The following is a 20,609-nucleotide window of genomic DNA, read 5'->3' as shown; positions in this document are numbered from 1 at the left end:
ATTGAAAGTAAATATGTGGAATAAACTTAGATTACAACTTTGTTTAAATTAATGTTTTTTGCACATACTAAAATGTAAAATTAATTTGCAAAGTTAAATTAAGTCTCTTATTTCTCATTGGTAAGTTTCTATTTGTGTTAGTATCAACTATCGATGTTAAGTTTGATCATTCTGTCGGAGAAATGCTATACTTTAAAGTAATTTTTATCTAGTTGTTCTTTGTTTTATTAAATAGTTTATAAGTCTCTGATATTCAACTATGGATGAAAAATTACAAGCTTTTATTAACTCTGTTTAGGTAAATAAAATGTGTATCTTATAAAATACCCTACTTAAAATTTTTTTTTAAGTTCAAAAATTATATTTTTCTAAATTTTAACACATGTTTAATCAATACAAGAATTTCTTTAATAAACTGCCATCAAATTGTTGTATTACTCAGTTATAATATTAATAAAATTTTAATAATATAGATAACTTATATTAACTGTTTTTTAATTTTTCAAACAGAAAACTAAGCTTCTTAACATGGATACTGCAGTTGATTTAGAAGTGAACTTTGTGAAAAATGATCTTGAAAATAATGTTCCTGGAGTCAAAGTGATAGGGTGTCATAAAAAGCTTATAACTTATACAATAACGTTAGTATAAATTTTTTTTTTGACTTTTGTTTTAATATATGTACAAACTAATGTCTTAATTTATATGAAATTATACAAAACTAAATTACAGGGTTGCCCAACACTTTCAGGATAGATTAAAATTAGTAAAACTCAGCCTGTATCAGGACAGTTTGCTTTTTTAATCTCTGCCCATTTTTAAAATAAATGTTAGGTTTTATTTAGTTGTTCTAGTTCCAATATTTTAGAGTTTTATAAATTATTTTGATCAAGAACTTCATTTTATTGATAGATACTCAAAAGTTGTATAATATATTTTTTTAAAGAAATTTTTAGAAATTTAAAATTTCAGGATGACTCAGTACAGTATTTTTGACTATAAGAAACTGATATTTCTGTTTATAAACCTATTAATTTGTCAGTTTTCAAATAAAAAATTAAACTTTTGCTTTAAAAAATAAACAAGGTAATAATATACAATGAAGCTTTTCTGTAAACAAAAACAAAGCATAATTATTGCTGTTAGTAATTTTGTATGTAACTTTAAATGAGAATAGAAGAAAATGTATACTTATAAAATATATAAATTTAAATAATTAAAATGAAAGTTTCATCAAATATGTGAATGTAAAAACTACTTAAGTTTAGAAATTCCTCAATTTCTGAAGCAGTTCTGAAGCAATAAAAAAAAAGTGTTCTAGTATTGCCATAAAAAATTTTTCCTTATTTTTTATGGTCAAGTAGTAATCTTTTTATTCAATTTTTTTTAGTTCTAGTTTTAAATTATTAAGATAACTATTCCTTTAGTGACCAGTAAAATACAACAATTTTATACAAACTCTATTTAAAGTTTTTGAACTCTTAATTTAAGGCCATAGGGGGGTCCAACACTTTTTTTACGAAAATTAACTTAGGCTTTCATATGAAAGCTTATAGTACAAACTACAAGCCAGTTTTCATAGAATTCAAAAATGTCATTTAACTTATGAGATATTTTGTTTTTTGTAAAAAGTTTCTGATACAAATGTACGGACCACAAAATTTTTTGGGGTCAATTTTCCTGGAAGTTTTAAAGTTCAGTAAAATTATATCTTTTTTAATGTTTTTTAAGTCTTTATTATTCAAAAAATAAAATTTTTACTAAATTTATTTTTAAGTTCAAAGTAATGTTTTTTTATTGTATAAAGATTAGACTCTAAAAGTTTGACGAAGGTTGCTTGAAAAATGTAGGGAGATATATTTTAAATAAAATAGTCTTTTTTTGCCGATTTAGATTTACCCTCCCATAGGGAACCTTTTATGCGGGCCAATTTTGACTGGTCATGTCTCAAAAAATTATTCAAATTTTTTAAAATGATAAAAAGCATCTTAAAGCTTAGAAAAATCTCTATAAATTAAGATCAAGTTGTAAAAAACATGACTTACCCCCTTATGGCCTTCACTCAACAAAAAAAAAATAAGACAAATGTATAATAAAATTAAGACATCAATATCAAGAAACATAAAAAAAAAAAAATTAAATATCAAAATAATACGAATTAATAGACCACAATAGTTTCATGATCCATTTCCTCTGAAATCTTAAATTCACCAAGAATTTTTTCTAACTCAAAGCATTCCTTATAAGCTTAAAAGAAAAAACACAATTTGAAATTTTAAAGTTATTGTAAAAAAAGTTCAACATTATTTTAAATATTTCTTTTATGGGAACTATATAAATATCAGTAATGGACTAACTGATACAATTCTGAGATGATTAATTACAAATGAAAATATAGTTTTTAGTGAATCAGTGTTTATTCGTTTTTCATAAGAAACCTATTGAACTCACAAATTCTTATCCCTTACTTTTCATAAGATTTTTGAACTTTGCTATGTAATAAAAAAAGTCTGAATAGTTAAGATAAAACTTTAGGATTTAGAATACTTTTAGTATTGTAAATCCATACTAGCAAAGTTTTACTGCTGAGTTTTTATAATTAATATTTTAGTACATTGTTAACAGCTTGTTTTATATTTATTATGGCAGCAGGGATCATACAATATTTTATTGTTGGTGAAGTACTGTTTAATTGTACTATTGGTAAACACTAGCTTTTGAATTTGAGCAAAAAGGTTTTCCCACACTTTGTGGTTTTTAATTTATAGAAATAACTATAACGGTTTTTGCAAAATTTTGAGCCATTAAAACTTTTTAATTATGAAAAAAAAAAGTTAATTTTGAAAAACTGAGTTTTAATCATTTACAAAGCAGGTGAAACTACATATTATGAAACTTGCTTGCTTGACTTTTGCATCACATTAATCTTTCAAGAGAGGACTGTAAGTACTGTTCTATAAAAAAGTTCCCTTGGTTAAAAAATAAAAGTTGATTAAATGTTTAGTAGGAAATGTTTTAATTGTATTATAGATTTTCAAAAAATGTGTTTATTGTAATGTTTAACTGATAAAAATATTTTTAACAAAAGTGATATTTATAACTGGAATCAGAGTTAAAGTGAGGTTTTATGGGCAGCAAGATTAGTACACTTGTTTAAGTACATACATTTAAGTTTAAGCAACACTGCTCTCAATTTTACTTAAATTGAATATTTTTAGGTAATGGCTATATATTTAAACATAAAACGCATTCCTTACTCTGTCATTTATGGTAAAAAAAGTATACTAGTTTACTTTTTAAATTGTTTCTAAAAATATAAATGCACATTATAGAATAAATTGACTTGTAGTGATGCTTACTATTTTCTAATTCGTTTTAGCAAACAAAAAAACCCACTTGTATTTCAGAAAAACTGATTACAGAAAATTAACTGTATCTTTACACTATCCACCAAACTATCCAAATCAAACTCTTCATGTTGAACTTAAAAGTAAATATTTATCTTATGACATTTTGCAACAAATATCAAAAGTTTGCATGGAAGAACTTAAATCTCAAGTTGGGCATCAACAAGTAAGTACATATTTGTATTTATTTATTATATTTTGTTTAAATAGATTTAGTCACATTATAAACATAGTCTTAGATTAAAATAGTTTAAATTCAAAATTCTATTAATTAATAAAAATAAAATTAATAGAGCTTAAATAAAGTTTAAACTATTACATTTAAATGCTATATCTTTATCTTTCTAAATTTAAAACATTTTAGTACATTGACTAATACATCATTATTTCCTAATTTCTTTATTATCTTTAAATTTTTATATACATAAAAAACTATAACAAAAAAATTTAACCCCTTAAATAAAAATCAATTGCTCATAAATTTCTTGGTTATAATGAGTTTTATAAAAGTATAAGTGTGATATTTGATGGTTTGTTTTATTGTTTACTAATTTTCTTAAAGTTAAAATATTTTTCACAATATAAACTCAATTAAATTCTTTTTTTAAATCATTTATTTTTAAAGTTCAAGTTTTTTTTTGGAAATATGAAACACACTAAATTATTTTTTATTTTTACTAAAATTTTAACAGTATTAAAGTATGTTTTAATATTCAGTAGTTTTAATATTATGTCAAAAGCTCAAGGTCTGTTCTAAAAACCTTAATTGAATAAAAAAATGTTTCAACTTTTTAATATTGCTTTTTTTTTTTGATTTTTGTTAAAACTAGCTGAGAAAATACAAGCTAAAACTTTTTAATAAACCTTAAAAAAACTTACCTGAAGATGTCTAATTATAGCAGGGTTGCCACACACTCAGGATATTTTGAAACTTTTGAAAATCTCAGGGTAACTCAGAATAGCTTAGACTATTTTGATGTTTTTTTTGGATGACTCAGAAAAATTTAGTTTTTAGGTAAAACCTTCGTATATTTTTAAGATTTCTGAAAGTTTCAGGTTGCTTTTTTCAAGTTTATGAATGAGATTTAATTTCAATATTTTAATTTTACAATCAGTCTTGTTAAGGGCATAGGGGGGTTTAAACTCCTTTTTTTTGAGATAACTACCTCAAACTTTTAGGAAATGTTTTTGATATGATTGACAATAAATTCAGATATAATGATAATATGCCCGCCCTTAGCCAAAATTAGCTATTTGTTTTGTGCTCAAAAAATAAAAATGTACAGAATACACTAAACAACAAAGCTAAACACAGTGATGCAACAAAAAAATCAATAAATAGTGAATATAGAAATATATAAAGTTAATTTATTTAAAATCTCACTTCTTTGTCTGCTTTTGTTTCTTAAAATAGTACTTTTTTTTGTTGATATAAGATTGCCATTTATTATTGTCATTAGCAAACTCAATTCACTCATCAGTGCTGACATTAAAGCTCGGTTGCCCTTACAGACATCCTAAATAATAATTCATAATGATTATTTGAAGTCTAATTTAATAGTTTTTTTTATACTTTATATTAATAGCTTTCCAGTAGTTTGTTTAACAGTATAAAAAAGTTTTGAAATTTCCCATCCAACCAGATCCCAATTAAATTACTTTCCACTCAATCAATTTCCATCCAAATTTTAGGTGATTTTAGTTTCCCTTTCCGTCATTTAAAAAGAATTAACAATAAAAACCTACAGTTGTATTAAAGAATAATTTGTAAGGTTTTAAGTTATAATCATCTCTGTTATTAATGTTTTTTGGTTTTATGTTTCTAATGCCAAAAAAGGTGCAACCCATTAGGAAAAATAGTACTCACTAGTTCTTTACAAATTATCATATTAAAGCCATAGGGGTCATGTTTTTTACAAGTTGATTTTATTTTATAGAGGTTTTAATAAGGTTCAAGTTGTTAATTACCGTTTTAAAAGATTTGAGTAATTTTTTGATATATGACCGGTCGAAGTCGGGCTGCATAATAGATTCCTTAGGGGAAGGGAAAACTAAAACAGTGGAAAAAGACTATTTTATTTAAAGTCTATCTCCTCCTACATTTTTTAAGCAATCTTCTTCAAACCTTCACATTCTAATGTTTATACCATAACAAAAAACGTTACTGTGGACTTTAAAAAATTTTAAGTATAAATACCTTTTTGAAAAAATAAAAAAAAATTTGTCATAATTTTTTATTTTTTTAATTTATTAAAATTCATAAGTAACGTTTTTTCTTATAATATAAGGGACATTTCGTGAAAATTTGAAGAAGATTGCTCAAAATAAAAAGAAGATAGATGTTTACTGAATTTAAAAATTTCCAAAAAATTGACCCCAAAAAATTTGTGGTCCATACGGTTGTATTGGAAACTTTTTACAAAAAATAAAATATCTCAAAAGTTAAATGACATTTTTGAATTCTATAAAAACTGGCTTGTAGTTTGTACTATAAGCTTTCATATGAAAGCCTAAGTTAATTTTTTTATAAAAAAGTGTTGGATCCCCCCTATGGCCTTAATAAAACTTTCTTATATTTACTTTTAATATTTTAGTATAAATTTCTAAAATTGTTTGGCCTGCAAAGACTTTTTATGAAAAGTCGTGAAAAAAAAGTTTTTTATTGTAATTTCGGCCCACTAAATAGAATAGTTGCCTACCTCTAATCTGTTTTTTTTTAATGAGTCAATGATCTCTAAAAAACTTGGATACAGAAAGTTTAATTTGTAAAGCACCTAATTTTATTTGTTTTGCATAATATTTTTTCAAAACTATCTGAGCTTAATTAATTAAAATTAGTATCATTACTTGTTTATACATAAAAATAATTTTAATTTTGTTCAATATTTGGTTAACATTTTCTAAAAATTTTTTGACTAGGTTCTTTTTGCAACAAAGTTTTTAAAAAAGCTCCTTGATGATACCCCTCTACTACCATGTAAGGATGAATTAAATCGTGCTAAAAACAGTTTTTTGGAGGTAAAATAATTTTAGTATGTTTTTATAATTGTTTTTGATTTTACACTCAATATTTAGTACTAAAACAAAAAACTAAATTTCAAAACATTAGAATAATTTTCATACTTTTAAAATTATAAAATTTATTTTGTACAAAACAAAAGCATAATACAATTTTTCAATTAAAATATCTTTATTTTAGAGTTTATTTATGTTTATAAAAGTTTTTGTTGTTAATTATATTTTGTAAAGTATTTAGTCTAAATGTTTCTTAAATGTCATAGAATTGAAATTTAGGAAAAAATCATGGATAAATAATGAATTTTGGGAAAATTTAATTTATAATTTATTAAACTCATAAAATATTTAGCTTAATGTTTTCAGTATATATATATTTTTTGGTTTTTTAGCTATAGTTTTGTGAGCTGTAAATAAGTAAGTTAAAAAAACTAATATTAACATCATTTGTAAACAGAAACAAACACTTTTTGAAGAAATAGTTCATAGTTTTATTAAAGCTAATGTTTTTCTTTTAACTAAAAAATGTAAAGTATTTTGTATACCACTATACTTTGTGTAGAAAAGAAAATAGTGTGTAAAAAGAATTTAAAAATGTAAACTTTTCAAACCTCCTACCCAGACAAAACTCCGTTCCCTAGATTAAATACTTATTTTACAGTTGTGAGACAAATGTAATCCTTCTCACAACAAATAATGACTTTTATCTGCTTAGGATAACAACAATTTTCACAGTACTAATCTTTGTTGCCTGACATATGTTTCTCTGTGCTTAATAGTTAACACTGTTCCACGTTAAGAATTCTTTCGTAAGAATAGGAGAAAAAGAAAACGAATATGTGTATTTACTAAAGTATAAACCATAGTTATTAATTATATACTAGTAACTAATATTAGATACAATATATGTTAAGGGCAAAGGGTTGTAAAAGTATATTTTTACAAAAATTAACATAGGATCTTGTATTAAAGCTTGAAGTATTAACTATAAGTCAGGATTTAAAGAATACAAAAATAATTAACTTGTGAGATATAGTCATTTTTGTAAAATGTTTCAGATACAAACGTATAGGCCACAGCTTTTTCACTGCTAATTAAATCAGAAATTTAAAAAATCACTTAAATTTTATATTCGCCTTTATTATTGACAAGCTATTGACCTTGAATTTTCATAAGATGTCTCTGAATTACAAAAACAAATCTTTTTTAGCAATTAAAATATTAAAATTTTTTTATCACATAAATTAAACTTTTTTTTGAAAAAGAATAATTTTACTCAAGTTTTTTTAAATTCCTTCATTAGCAGGGTTGCCACAAAGTCAGGAAAAATAAAAATTACAGAAGTCAAGAAAAAATATGGATTTTTGAAAAAGTGTCGGGAAAATTCAGGAAATTTGATATAAACATGCTATTAATAAAAAGTTTATCATTACTGCATTTTGCTAATGTTGTATTCAATAAAATTTGGCTTTTGCAATTCTTTTTTTTTCATGGTCTAATGGAAATTTTGGAATAAATTAAAATCTTCTATGATCTCATGTGTGTATTTACCATGTGGTAGAGATACAAGTATTTTGATTATAGAGCTTATTGCATATACATTGATCATACACATGGTTCAAATAGTGCATTGGAAGTTATTTAATTGAATCCAGCAAAAGAACTGTTGTTTTAACCTGTATAAAATTAAGATTAAAAACTTTACATAATTTTAAGTCCTTGTTTATGTATTTTTGAAACTGTTATAATTAACAATTTGATCAAAAAGTCAAAAAAAAAGTCAGAATTTTTTTCAGCTCGATCTGTAGCAACCCTGTATTAAAATAGTTCAACATGAAATTAGACTGAGAAAGATTACTTAAAAACTTGAGAAGAAGGTAAGTTTTTAATGAAATAGTTTTTTTTTCTGCATATTTCACTTTGCCCTTCCATAAGGATCCAGTTGAACTCTCTGACTTTGTCCCCTTCTATCTCGAAAACTGATTACCATTATAAGAATCCGTGAATATCAATTGTCACCTAAGTTAAAGATCTTTAGAATAAGATTAACATTTGAAAAATTGTTAACATCCCTTATGGCCCTGATCACTCTCATTGTAAAATGGAGTAAATCACTAATTAAAGCATTAATTTATAGATTTTAACTATAGTAGTATGAAAAGCTATATGTTTAATGTTTAGTTTTTGGATTAATATCTACTTATTTTTGTTAAAAAATAGGTTTACAAATTTTTTTAAAATAAAGTTGCGTTATTTTTCATTCATTATAATATTTTGTTTTTGGATGTTTTACAAGATCTGTAAATTTTCAGTTATTTGATTATTCTTATTATTTTAAAGATGATATGTACCATACGCGAATGCTACCATATCAATATCCCTACTGTAGTTTTTAATTAATTATTATTTCTGTCTTTTTAAAATTATTGGGTTGTGGATGTAGAAAACAGCAATTTTTTATTTTAGTATGGCAGGTATATAAAATTTACATTAAATATGAAATGATTATTATGAGAGGAATTATTTATTTACACAACTTAAAAAAAAGCTTTAAAAAGTTAAAAGCTGTAGTTAAAGAGTAAAGTCTCCAAATAAAAATGTTTAATTAGGGTTTAGGATATATGACTGGAAAATCAACAGTACAAATATTAGTTACAGAAAGACAAACTGGTTTTAAGATTTAATGTAACTTGTGCAAAGTATTGTAAATTAGTCTACCATAGAAAATGGTGCTGTTAAAAGCCTAAATCTTTCAAAAACCATCATTAAAAAGGAAATTGATTCGAAAAACTGATACAGGTTTCAATTAAATTGTTGCAGATTAGAAAAAGTAACACAGCATTTTTTCTTTAACTTGAATATACTTAAAACATCTTGTATATTTTTATTCAAAAACGAAAATAAAACGTGGACTAAAAAAACTGGCACAGAATCAAAAAATGAAGGAAAAAGTTAAGTTAATCTGGAAAAATATCAGAAATTCTGTAAGAAATATTAAAAAACTTCTTTTACCAAGATCACTTTAGTTTGTCTTACTTAATGTATTTGTTTAATTTAAGTGTTCATTAAATACTTTTTTGTGTTTTTGATAAAATTTGTTTTGCTAAAAGTTGTACTCAATACTACTATCTCTGTTTTTAATTCAAACTAATAATATTACGTACATAAAAGGATACAGATACGATAAAATTGAAAAAGAAGCAAGGAGTAATAATTTTGGATTTAAAGAAAAATAATTACTCCTATAAAGTTAGTAAAGTTTGTGCTGGTATAACTTATAATAAAAGTTATGTTACAATAATCATAAATAGTGATTAATAATACTTACATTTACAGCAGTTCAAATTCAATTTAATTTTTCACCATTAATTGCTATACTAGTCTTAAAACTTATACAGATATACTTTTCGGTAAAATTAAAGTCTTAGGGGGTAAGACAGTTTGATAACATGGTTTTAATTAGCACATTACTAGGCAAGCTACCAATTGCTGTTTACTTTTTTAATTCAAGGTAGTTTTTGAAAATATAACAAATCAAAGTTTCGTAATTTAGCAGCTTTCTTATAATAAAAGCAAACTAAAATAACAAAAAACTAAGTTATTAATAAAGATCTTTTTTCTTCAGTCTTAAAAATTTCTTTTCAAGTTTTCTCATTTTGGTCTTAAATAGATAATATACTGTGTTATTGTAAAATTTATTATATCTTTAGTAAATTTTTATGCTTATTATTTATCTATAAAGTTCTACAAAATGATTGAGCAGTACTGAATTTAGTTTTTTAGTGTATAATGAATAATAACTAGTCAAATTTTAGGTTAAGATTGAAGTTCCTGATGATTATCCTAGTGTACCAGTTGTTTTAAAGCCTGAAAAAAGTAATTTTCCAGCTAGTCTTGCATACTATTTTGTCTGTCAGGCTAGAGAAATTGCTAGAACAAGTACCATGAAGCCACTTGACGTAAAAAAGTAAGGTTTTATAAATTTAAATTATTTAAACGTAACATAGAAACAAAATACACTTGGTTTACAGATACAGAGCATAATTACTATAGGTCAAATTATATTTAATTCAGTGTTTCCACAAACTCAGGATACTCAAGGTATTTCGAAACGTTCAAGATAACTGAGGATTTTATGATTTTTTTAACGTTTACTTTTCATTGAATAAAAAAGTTGGCTGAAGACGCGTATTGAACGCAGAAACAGCTGTCCCAAGCAAAAGTTTATTTTCTGTATTTTAATTTTATACATGTATATATATATATATATATAGCCGACGGCAATAGCCCAATATGTAGGCTGTGTCTCAAAGAAGCATCAGCCGTTGTATATGCACTGAAAGACAAGAGATGCCTAAACAAAAGAAGCGAGTTTGTATCGTCTTGTAGACATATAAAAAAGTCGCTTTTAAAGTTTAACAAGTTTTAATTTCATCTTAAAATAACCTAAATTTCAATTTGCATCTTAATTTTATCTTTATTTCTTTCAATTATCTGTCCTAATATAAAGTTACTCACTGAAGTTATATGAATTTTTGCTAGTTTATTGTCGATTGGTATATTAATTTTTGCACAAGCCGTTTTGCATGATTTTTGATAGTTTCAAAATTACGTCATAATCTATTTATGCAAAAAAAATTTAACTTTCATTAGTGATTTTGTTTTGTACTTTATTTTAAACTTGTTTTGAAGCTGATGAGTGAATAGTCACGAAACTCGAGTCCTTTGAGTTTTGCATCTTTAAATAAACCTTTTTAATAATAAAGCCCTCAAGGTGGGCTCAGTGTGAAAATTTAATTTAGAAGCTAAAAATTTAACAAAAACACTTAAAATACACGACAGAATAAAAAAACTACCATTAAAAAGTGCATATATAACGATTAAAGACCACAAAAAGAATTTTTTAACACACCCTAAATGTAGATTGATTAACCCCACTAAGTCTGATGTAGGACATATGTGTAAGGTCAAAATCGACCGCTTCAACAAAGCTGTGCGTCTGAAATCCAAACTTATGCAGTGGACCAACACAGACCAAGTCTTAAGTTGGTTTATTGGATTGGAGGAACAGAAGTACAGATGTTTCAAGTTCGATGTGGTCGATTGTTATCCTTCTATTAGTGAAGAGTTGGTGATTAAATCACTGAACTTTGCTAATAATTACACTAGCGTACCTGCTGAGGACTTAAGTCTGATAAGAAATGCCTGCAAATCGGTACTCTGCGAACAAGGAGCTCTGTGGCGTAAAAATGGAGTAAATACTACCAACTCACTTTTTGACGTAGCACAGGGATCTTACATGGGCGCAGAACTATGCGAACTTGTTGGACTTTTCTTGTTAGACGGGTTAAAAGATATCTTTGGTTTAAATAGAGTTGGGTTATACAGAGATGATGGTCTAGCTGTATTGCCCAACTCTTCTGGCTTTAAAGTTGAGAAGCTAAAAAAACAAACTCATGCCTTTTTCAAATCTATGGGGTTGAGAGTCACTGTGGTACTAGTGATAACTGACTTCCTAGATGTGAAGCTCAACTTGAATGATAACTATTTTATGCCTTACAGGAAACAAAACGCTAAAATTATTAAGTCAACAAACAATCAAGCCACCCTAAAAACATAAAACAAATTCCTAACATAATAAATCAACGCCTAAATAAACGATCAAGCAAAGAAGAAAATTTTCTAAAGACTAAAGATGAATATGAAAAAATAATGAAAAAATGCAGATATGACAACAAACTTAAATTTGAAAAACCTGAGCAACAACCTAATAATCAAAAACACAAAAGAAAAAGAAATGTAATCTGGTACAACCCTCCTTTTAGCAATTCTGTAAAAACTAATATTGGAAGAAAATTTATAAATCTATTCAAAAAACACTTCAATAAACAAAATCCGCTAACAAAAATTTTCAACAAACATAATATGCGAATAAGTTATTCGTGTACAGCAAATTTAGAGAATATCATTAAGACATACAACCAAAAAATTTTAAATCAAAACTCAGGAATTCAAAGTCAATGTGGCTGCGCTGGTAGCTGTAAATATAATTTGAAAGGGGGTAATTGCCGTTCAGAGAACATCGTCTACAAGGCCACAGTTAACTCTGGTGTTGAGACGAGGTTCTATGTCGGCTTGTGCTCGACTCAGTTAAGATTCAGGTATGCCAATCATAAAAATCTTTTAAAGGTGGCATATATGAAAATGACACTGAACTTTCGAAGTATGTTTGTGGCTTAAAGCGCAGCGGCATTGACTTCGAAATATCCTGGGAAGTTATAAAAAGAGCACAGCCTCTAGCCGACGGCAATAGCCCAATATGTAGGCTGTGTCTCAAAGAAGCATCAGCCGTTGTATATGCACTGAAAGACAAGAGATGCCTAAACAAAAGAAGCGAGTTTGTATCGTCTTGTAGACATATAAAAAAGTCGCTTTTAAAGTTTAACAAGTTTTAATTTCATCTTAAAATAACCTAAATTTCAATTTGCATCTTAATTTTATCTTTATCTCTTTCAATTATCTGTCCTAATATAAAGTTACTCACTGAAGTTATATGAATTTTTGCTAGTTTATTGTCGATTGGTATATTAATTTTTGCACAAGCCATTTTGCATGATTTTTGATAATTTCAAAATTACGTCATAATCTATTTATGCAAAAAAATTTTAATTTTCATTAGTGATTTTGTTTTGTACTTTATTTTAAACTTGTTTTGAAGCTGATGAGTGAATAGTCACGAAACTCGAGTCCTTTGAGTTTTGCATCTTTAAATAAACCTTTTTAATAATAAAGCCCTCAAGGTGGGCTCAGTGTGAAAAATTTAATTTATTAAGTTAAATAACATAATTCTATATATATATATATATATATAAAATAAGGTTAATGTTTAAACGTAAACACTTTCAACTGAGCCCACTTGAAGGGCTTTTAAATAATTTATTCAAATGGCGATTTTAAAAATTCTGGAACATATGTTTCACAAAACTTTAATTTTTCATAAAGCTTTGATCATCAGCCAGTTAAATTCAAAATACAAAGCACTGTACTAAACAAAGATACAAAAGTTATGCAAAAAAACAAAAAACAGTATGACGTAATATTGTACATTACAAATATTCAGTACAAATATTTAGATCTATATATAGGTAGATCTATATATATATAGGTAGATCGATTTTTGTACTGAATATTTGTAATGTACAATATTACGTCATACTGTTTTTTGTTTTTTTGCATAACTTTTGTATCTTTGTTTAGTACAGTGCTTTGTATTTTGAATTTAACTGGCTGATGATCAAAGCTTTATGAAAAATTAAAGTTTTGTGAAACATATGTTCCAGAATTTTTAAAATCGCCATTTGAATAAATTATATATATATATATATATAATAAAGTTGTTATTTAAACTTGAACACCTTCTACTGAGCCCACTTGAAGGGCTTTTAAATAATTTATTAGAAAAATAAGATTTTAAAAATACTGGTACACGTGTTTCATAAGACTAGACGCCTTAATCATCAGCCAGCTAAATTCAAAATAAAAAGTACTTTGCTTAACATAGATGCATCTATGTTAGATGCATATATATATATAAATACAGAATTTGTTGTATTTTAAGAGGAGCTTTTTCATATGTCGACAAGATGATATAAATTCGCTCCTCTTATTTAAACAACCTTAAGAAGTTCTACATCGGCTTATGCTCCACTCAATTCAGATTTCTGTATGCCAACCATAAAAATCCTTTAAAGGTGGTGTATACGAAAATGAAACTGAGCTTTCGAAGTATGTTTGCGGCCTCAAGCGCAAAAACATTGATTATAAATTAACTTGGGAGGTGAAGTGATAAAAAGAGCACAGCCAATAGAAGATGGTAACAAGCCTGTCTGTAGGCTGTGCTTAAAAGAATCAACAGTCGTTATGTATGCGTTAAAAAGGAAGGTTGTTTAAATAAGAGGAGCGAATTTATATCGTCTTGTTGACATATGAAAAAGCTCCTCTTAAATTACAACAAATTTGAAGTATTTTATAGTCAATTAAGTGTTGTTTTCGTTAATTTTAGTTGTTTAATTAGTTAGAAGGTAGATCGATTTTTGTATTGAGTATATGTAATGTACAATGTTCAATTCTTACGTTATATTGTTTTTGTTTTTTTTGTAAACTTTTGCATCTTTGTTTACCAAAGTGCTTTTATTTTAAATTTAAACTGGCTGAAGATTAGAGACAATCTTTTTTGTCTTTATTAAACATATGTTCCAGCATTTTTAAAATCGTCATTTCAATAAATTATTTAAAAGCCCTTCAACTGGGCTCAGTAGAAGGTGTTCAAGTTTGAACATTAACCTTATTATATATATATGCATATACCGCTTTTATTTTTATTATTTAGAAGAAAGTTTTACTTAATTAGAAGTAGTTTTCATTAGAGAGAAATAAAAATTAAGGGTTGAAAAAATTTTAGGATGATTTATGAGTTATTAATGTCACTCCGGACACTTTTTTCACTCAGGATATTTATTTTTATGATTCAAAGAGTGACAACTCTGTTAGTTATTAAAATTTATCATGTAAAGTTTAGTTAGTTAATGTGCTTGTGATGAATAAGTAACTAATAAATTTTATTGTTAGATTAGTATTAAACATAGCTACTATATCATAATTTCTAGAGCTAAACCAATTTTAAATAACTGAATAGACGAGAAAAATTTATTCCAAATCCACATGTTTATGAAATAATGAAATTTCTTATACAAGATTGCATTAAGACTTATCCAAATACAGCATGCCCTCTCTGCAAGAAACAGTGCTTACCTGATGATCCTAAAGTAAGTCATGTTTTTAAGTAACTGTTTTAAATTTTTATATTAATTTTTTTTATTACGATTACTAAGCTAGTAAATGATTTATTTTTTACCTGTTTTTAAACATTTATAGTCTATTAAATGCTGGTGTACTTTTAATTTCGAGTATTTTTAAATACTAAATAAATGTAGTAAAAACATTTGAGATCTTTTGCGTAAAAGAAAGTTAAAGAAATATATTAATAGTTTTTGTTTACATTGTTTTTTAAGTTTGTTTTATTTTGTAGACTTTTATTTTAACTACCAAATGCTACTTTTATAAATTAAAAGATTTCAAAGTAGCATTTGAGATATGAAAGATCAAAGCTGAAACTTTTTTAGGCATCATATAAAAAATACAAATAAAAAAACAATGTGGAAACTAGTTTCCTAATTATCTATCACTTGATTTTCTAAAGCAGTTTGCTTCATTACAATACAACTTATTCTTAACTTATTTTAAACTGTGTGCTTGTCAGAGTTTTTTGTTCGAAAAGATACTTTATCTTTACCTTTAACTTGAGATGAAGAATTTTAAAGAATTAAGTAATCAGTACAAAATAAGTGCCAAATGTTTGTTTTCAGAAAAAATAACAGCCTGCTATTGCGTTAAATTTTATGCGTTTTTAGTTGAAAATTTATACAATTTGTTTGGTGATAAAATATTTTATTAATATTTAAGCTACTTTTGTATAAATGTTCAGGATGTAGTGAAAAACGGTGATCATGCAAATTATGTAGAGAGAATTTATTGTAGTCATCTTTACCATCATGGTTGCCTTGATAAATACATGAAAACTCCTCCATTTAAAGGTTTGTTTCGATGTTAAAATATTATTCTATTAATTTTAACTTATTTCCTAAACGTACATGATTTATATATAAACAAAATTACTCATCGTAATATACTACAGTTCTTAAGGAAAATACTTTATTTTCTTTTTTAGATTATGAATAAAACTTATATTTTTTGCGACTGCCTTAAAAAGTGACGTTTTCTTAGAGTTGTGTGCCGTAAATGATTTTGATATTGCTAAAAATCAAGTGTAAATTATTAATGATTGAATCTATAAACTAGTTATTATAACATGGTTGCCATGAAATCTGGAAAAACCTGGAATTTGAAAATTAGAAAAAAAAAGAATTTTTTTTTTAAACAACTTTAACATGTTTAATAATGAAATTTAGATTAGTTGCAAAAAATCTGTCGCATAAATTAATTTGTCTAAATCATACTAAATTTTATTTATCATAAAAGTCATCCAAAGTAGCATTAAAGTATCTACTCAACTCTTTTATACTATTTAAGACTGTTTTATATTTTTAATTTGAGATTTAATTTTATACTAAAAATCTTCAAAAAAAAAACTTGTACTTTCAAAAACCTGGAAGAAGTTCAAAATATCTGGAAAATGATTGCAAGTAACCAATAGCAACCCTGTAGTATGAGTGAAGGAGTACTATTAAAAAAGTAATAATATCTCATGTTTTTATATCAGGATATTTTCATGAATTTCACTCTTAAAGTACTGCTAAATACATAATAATTTTTGTTAAAAATATTTTTTACTTAAAAAAATATTTTAAGTTACAACAATTTTATTGTATTCAAATATTTATGTACGATGTTACGAGAGTTTGGTTAATTTTAAACTATGTAAAATATTTATTTTGAAAGAAAATTTAGCTTGTACTTTTGTACTAAGGTAAAACAGTGCAATAAACACTTTGTTTTCAATATATTATTATATCACGGTTTTCTGAACTTTTTTCATAAGAACTCCTTTGAAAACATTAAAAAAGCTATCCCCCCCTCTATCAAAAAGCTGATGTTAAATACGCCTAATACATTACTAACACGCAAAAAAAAAAAAAATTATATGTGTATTTTATGTGTAGTTTATGAGTAATCTTGTTGAAGGGGACCATCTGCAATAAAGTTTGGGAAACCCTGGTCTAAAACAAGCCTTTTCATTAATCTTAAGTTATGATAAGGCTGAGAATAGTTTATAACCATTAAGGATCCAAGAAGTAGTTTTTGACATTATTTTATTTGTCTAACCTTATTCCTTTTTATTGTTTTTTTTTGCAAACATTACTAAATTATATACCCTGTCTTTGTGTTAATTGGTATCTAAAAGTAATAAAATCTCTTTTATAAATATATAGAAATATACTTCCATATCTCAAAGGTTTCCCTATACACATTAAAATAAAATACATTTAAACTGGCTAAAAGTCATTGCGCCGAGAATTTAAATATGGTTTTTTAAAAACTCTGGTTAGTTTATAATAATTCATGCTAGTTTTTTGTCTTAAATAGTACTCAAAAAAAAACACTGATATTGACATTTGAGAATAATAATAAAAGCTATAAAATAAAATATTTTAGGTGGAAAAAAATGTATAATTTGCGGGAAGCGAGTTGCTCACGACAAGTTCAACATTTCGCCTCGGATTGCAGAACAAAGGTGGGCCCACCATGAAGCAAGAAAAAGAGAAATCGATGAAATTGTAGATTTCTTGAAATAATTTTTTATAAGAACTAAATCATAAATACACTTTCTTTACACTTCATAATTTATTTGTCAAAAATGTTTTATTTATTTTTAGTTGAAATTCAAGGTACCATTATACTTTAGTTAAACATTTTGAAATCCAAATTAGTTAGTTTATTCTTCTAGGCCAAGGAATAGCAAATTGCGGCTCGCAGGCCAAATGCGGCCCTCAAAGTAATTATTAAACTAATAGCCCAATTTTAAGCTCAAAACATACTTTATTAAAAACAGTAAAAAGAAAAGTTTTTCTGGTAATAGCTCCAAAATAGGCTATAAATTTAGTAACTACTCATTAATAGTGCTTTACTATTGGTTATTTTATCGAATTTTTTATTTAATTTATTATTTTTATGTTGATTATTAAAAATATTTTTATACATCTGCAACTCGCGAAAGACTTTCTTTTATACATTGCGACCCGCGCGCAACTTTAAATAGATAATTGGCCCGTGATTAATTAAAGGCTGTTGACCCCTGTTCTAAGCAAAGACCCGATGTATATAAAGCTTTAGTTATTAATGTTAGGGTTTTAATTCTTAACCTAAAGTTTTTTTTTCTTTCTAATTCATAATATTATAGCTTTAATTAGTTAAGTATTTTGAAATAAATTTTTTTTTGGTATACTATGTAGAACATGAAACAGCTAATCGACAATTATTATATACTAGTTTTTTCTATGCTTACAGAAAAATAGTAAAACTTATTTTGAATTTCTTCTTTTCTATTTTATTTTAAATTTTAGTAATTTATTTGAATTAATAGAAGTAGTTTATAAATACAAAAACAAATGCTGTTTATCATTTTTAATTCAAAATCTATGCATCTAACACTTTTGATTATGTTTTCAATATTTTCTTAGTACCACCAGTTGTTTACAATATTTATTTGTTTTAGGTGATTTTTTACATAGTATCATAAATGTTAGTGGTTCTGCTTTTATTTTTGCTAATCTAGAAAGCGCTTTAAAGTATAGCTTAAGTTTTTAGTTTAAATACAAGTGAAATATTAGTTTTTTATTGTTTTTTTTTCTTAATTACAGACCATTTAGTACCATAAAAATTTATTCTATATTTCCAATATTAATTTATCAATTAAGTCGTTTCAAGCTTTAATGACTTTAAGTACTCTGTTAGACCAAAGTTTATCTCTTTTGATTGTGAGTACACTAATAAATAATAACGGAAAATTATGAACAATTATTTATATACTTATAATATTTAGCAATAGATATAGACGACAATAGTATATTGTTCATTTGACCCAGGGACGTCGCAAATTAAAAACAATTACGAAGTTGCAAAAACAAAAAAAGTACCAAGGCCTATGCATAATATTGATTTTACGTGCAGTACTAAGTTATACATTTAGTTATGTTAAAACTTTGAATATAAATGAATTGTTAAAATATGGGAAACACCTATATACCTAATTGTATAAGGCAATTTATCTTGCTCTGGACCTCCCGTGTTGCCAATGATGTATGTGCAATATACACCTAATAAATTTAGCATATAAAATAAACTTAAAAAGCTCATAATTTCATTTACAAAATGAGATATTCAGGCTTAAAATATTTACTCTATTTAACATGCTTAACGTTTTTTATTCTTTTAATATAGTTTTTCCTTTATTGAATAAAATACTTAGATTTAGTACTATGTTGTAAAAGAAATATGCAATATATAAATTGTTTATTGAACGACTAAAAGTTTTTGAAGAAGTAAATTGAGTTTTTAGCACTGTACGAATTGATCAGCATGTGCAAAAACCTTTCAAGCTGGTTTAATGGTCTTTCGGAAAAACATGAGAATAATTATTTTTCTGCGATTTGACAGCACTTAATTGACAATCATGAGTGTGCCAATATTTACAAAGAGAGAAACTTTTCAATTTAAATACTTGCTGAGAACTCTTTTCAGCTACTTATTCTGGAAGCCTTATTTTTCAATTATTAAAGCCTAGGTTATGTAAGCTGAAAAATTTCGTATATCACACTAGACTTTTTTTTTTATTAAGTAGTTTAAAGTTTTTTTCTTAAATAGTCTAAAGCTTTGATTTAATCGTTAGTTAGCTTAATTATAGTTTTAAATCTAATAATTTTTCACAGAAACACTAAAGATTTTTAAGCACTAATACTTAGTTGATTTTCGAATTCTAATTTTACACTCAATTACTAGATCATTCTATACTTAACAATTTTTTTAACGTCACTATACTTTTGTTTAAGTAAGTAGACAGTTTTCACAAGTCTTAGCTGAAGGTACTTTACTATAAGTAATAATAAAGTGTGTGTTATTATATTTTTTTCATAAGCTATGCACCGGAAAAAGTTGTTCGAATATAGTAATTAGAAATATCATCTAGGACTTAGACTAAAAGTTTTACCGAGAGTTAGAATCAATTCCGTTGTAGACTATTCGTAATTGAAATAATTATTAGTCCTTATTTCAAATTTGCAAAGCAATAAGAGAAATTTATTAGTAAGTATTTATATAATTTACATTTTCTGTAAATCAACTATCTACATAATTAATATTTTTTAATTAAACGTATAGCTTTTATTTAAAAAATACACCTATTTAACTTCCATGTATATTCTATGAAGTGCTTATGTTTTTACAAAACTCCAAAGAGCTGTGTTATTAAATCAACACAAACAAACGTCGTTAATTTTTAATAAATTGATTTCTTTTTAAAGCAGTTGTTACATTTGAATAAAACTTGTTTTATTCTGGTCTTTAGTTAGCAACAGTTAAAAACAGTTAATAGGGTTTGATTTTTATTTTTCT

The 20,609-nt window shown here is 25.7% G+C and overlaps 1 protein-coding gene across 1 annotated transcript; it reads left to right on the top strand.

The window, feature by feature from the left end:
* The first annotated feature begins 229 nt into the window (after positions 1-229).
* On the top strand, positions 230-18,459 carry LOC145840451 (uncharacterized). The gene is made up of 9 exons (XM_082947714.1): positions 230-298; positions 511-641; positions 3,408-3,573; positions 6,327-6,425; positions 9,594-9,671; positions 10,238-10,389; positions 15,118-15,247; positions 15,967-16,075; positions 17,655-18,459. Exons 2-9 carry the CDS (start codon positions 529-531, stop codon positions 17,792-17,794), a joined length of 987 nt encoding a protein of 328 aa, XP_082803840.1. The 5' UTR covers positions 230-298; positions 511-528; the 3' UTR covers positions 17,795-18,459.
* Positions 18,460-20,609: the final 2,150 nt, after the last annotated feature.

The sequence above is a fragment of the Thalia democratica genome, chromosome 7, assembly GCF_965202585.1.
Source record: "Thalia democratica chromosome 7, ktThaDemo2.hap1.1, whole genome shotgun sequence".
NCBI lineage: Eukaryota > Metazoa > Chordata > Thaliacea > Salpida > Salpidae > Thalia > Thalia democratica.
Note: the sequence above shows the minus strand (reverse complement) of the source record. Positions and strands in the feature narration are given on the sequence as shown.